Source organism: Myotis davidii, unplaced genomic scaffold (assembly GCF_000327345.1).
Source record: "Myotis davidii unplaced genomic scaffold, ASM32734v1 scaffold60, whole genome shotgun sequence".
NCBI classification, from domain to species: Eukaryota; Metazoa; Chordata; class Mammalia; order Chiroptera; family Vespertilionidae; genus Myotis; species Myotis davidii.
The window spans coordinates 2,181,192-2,183,586 of record NW_006293007.1 but is presented as its reverse complement, the minus strand read 5'-3'; the positions used below and the strand labels follow the sequence as shown (position 1 = coordinate 2,183,586).

The window sequence follows — 2,395 nt, the reverse complement described above, 5'->3', positions numbered from 1 at the left end:
TAACAGCCTGTTGTCTCCCTGGGCCCCTGGGGGCTCTGCATCTCTCCCCGCAAACGTGGTGCCTTGTCTGCGTCCACTCCCCAAGACAGGCGGGGGGCCCAGAGGGGGCAGGGGACAGACACCAGCACACCCCCCCCACTGCTCCTTCGGTGCCACCAGTCTGGGAGCTCAGGCCCCCAGGCCCCCGAGCTCAGGCCCCCTCCTCTCCCAAGGGCTCTCCTTAGGCTCCAACCTCTTCTGAGCGGCCGGAAGGGGCTCCTGGTGGAAGGGGTGCTTCTTGTGCCCAGTGAGCTTAACATGGCACCTACCCAACCCCACCCCCTCCACACACACATACACCCAGCCACCACCCTCCCCTCAGGACACCAGGCAGGTCAGGTCAGATCCTGCTGTCACTCCCCAGGACTCAGATGAAGCGAGGTGACCTCTCCAGGCCCACTGGAAGGGCGCCCTGACCGGGGGGCATGGCGTTGGCTGGACCTCCACACCCTCCCTGTGCATTTAGGAGTCTGTTTCCAGGTGCCACGGCCCAGAGCCCACTCCCAGGAGGATGCAGAGCTGCTGGGGCCTGGGCTGGGCAATCCCTCATATTCCCAGCGGCCTGGAGGCCCCACTTCCACACGGGGTCTGCCTCTGGCGTCATCTCTCGGTGATTCTAATGGCCCAGGGAGGTGCAGGGACCGCAGTGGCAGCCCTGCTCCCCAAGTGTGGGCGCATGCACCCCTGTTTTACTGGCGTGAGACAGGCTGAGGCCAAGCAGAGCTCAGGTTAGTGCCCTGGGAGGGGAGGGCCATTTCTGGACCAGACCAAGAGGGGCACATCCAGAGCTTTCAGAAGCTTCGCCCCAGGAGATGGTGATGGGCTGTGAGTGGCAAGGGGTATGAGGGGATCCCCAGACCTTCCATGGTCAGACTGGGGACTGTGGGGGACCCACCTGACCTTCTGGGGGCAGAGAGTGGTCAGCAATGGACACAAGGAGGGTGAGGTTAGGCCTGAGTTCGCTCTGATGGAGGGTCCTGGGTGGTGAGCAGGCAGTGGGGCTGCGGGGGTCGTGGAGGGGAGGGAGGAGGGTGTGCTACCAGCCTAGGATTGGCCAGGGTGCAGCTCGGAGGGGGCTGGGTGTCAGGGGCTCAGGGAGGGTGGGAGCAGCATTTGAGGGTTGGTGGGACAGAGCCGACCAGTACGTCTGGGAAGCCATCCCGAGGCCAAGGGTAAACTGAGGCTCAGCAGGCCCCAGGAAGCCGGTTGCCTGGTGCGTGAGGAGGAGGTCTGGGCCCAGGAGCCCCTTGGGTGGTCCTGGCTCTGCCCAGAGCCCACCTCACAGCTGTCATTTTCTTCCCACATTTGCCTTGTTGGCGTTGGCGGACCTGTTCCCTCTGATCGTGTCTCCCCTGAGGCTGCGGGCTCGGTGGGGCGGGAACTGTGTTTGTCTCACTGGCTGCTGGGCGAGGCGGGGCAGCGGAAGGGGAAGGACAGAGGGTGACGTGGGTGCGTGGGTGTGTAGGTGATGCAGCTGGGTCACAGCAGGAGTGGGCAGCCTGCAGGATGGTTGGGACCCAGCTGTGCTTGAGGGTAGGTAGCCAAGGCTGGGGAGGTGAGGTGGCTGGGGAGGTGAGGTGGCGGCTCGGAGAGGCAGGGAAAGGGCTGCTGTGGGCACCGGGGATGGGGCAGGGCTGGAGTGAGGGGCACAGGGAGCTGGGATTGCAGGTCTCAGAAGGGCGAGGGGCCGAGGGGCTGGAGGCGGATCAGTGATGGCGCAGCGGGTGGCTATCGGAGAGGGCGGGCTATTCGTGCCGGGTCTTTATCTCCTGAGCGCCGGGGCTCAGCTTCCTGGGGTCTGAGAGGGGCCTCCAGTCTGTGGGGAAATAGAGCCTCAAGAGCTGGGGCCCTGGAAGTCTTTCTGGAGGAGAGGGGACGTGAGTCCCCCTCCCCGAGTGCCCCGCGCTCTGTGCAGCTAGCTGGCCACCTTGGTGCGCACGGCACCCCCCCTCTGCCTTGCCCAGAGATCAGACATACAGCCTGTTGGGGCCACGCAGCCAGTTTGGGGGGGAAGGCTTGGTCACCCAACGCCGTGGAGAAGCAAAAGTGGGGACCCTTGTAAGATTGCCATCCGGAAGTCGGCTTCATCAGGTGGGTGCTGACGGGCGCTCCCTTCTCCGGGGTCCTGTGAGCCGCCCGAACCCTGGTGGGGCTCTGTGGTCGACAGGTGACTCCTCACCGACTTGCTTCCCACGACGCGGGGAGTGATGCTAGAGGCGCAGGGACTGCAGGGCCGGGCTGGCTCCGGAATCACTGACCCCAGGGGCCCTCTGCCTGGGGCCGCCCGCTGGGAGGAGTGTGTGTGCGTGTGTGTGTGCGCGCGCGCGCGTGTGTGACGATGTGTGTGTGTGCGCGC

General features: G+C 65.3%; 1 protein-coding gene across 1 annotated transcript in view; it reads left to right on the top strand.

The window, feature by feature from the left end:
* The first annotated feature begins 1,545 nt into the window (after window positions 1–1,545).
* The window catches only part of BEGAIN (brain enriched guanylate kinase associated), an 8,561-nt gene continuing 7,711 nt past the window's right edge, over window positions 1,546–2,395 (top strand). Inside the window, 1 exon segment of the mRNA XM_006766632.2 lies at window positions 1,546–1,572. Coding sequence (XP_006766695.1) covers window positions 1,546–1,572 — 27 coding nt within the window.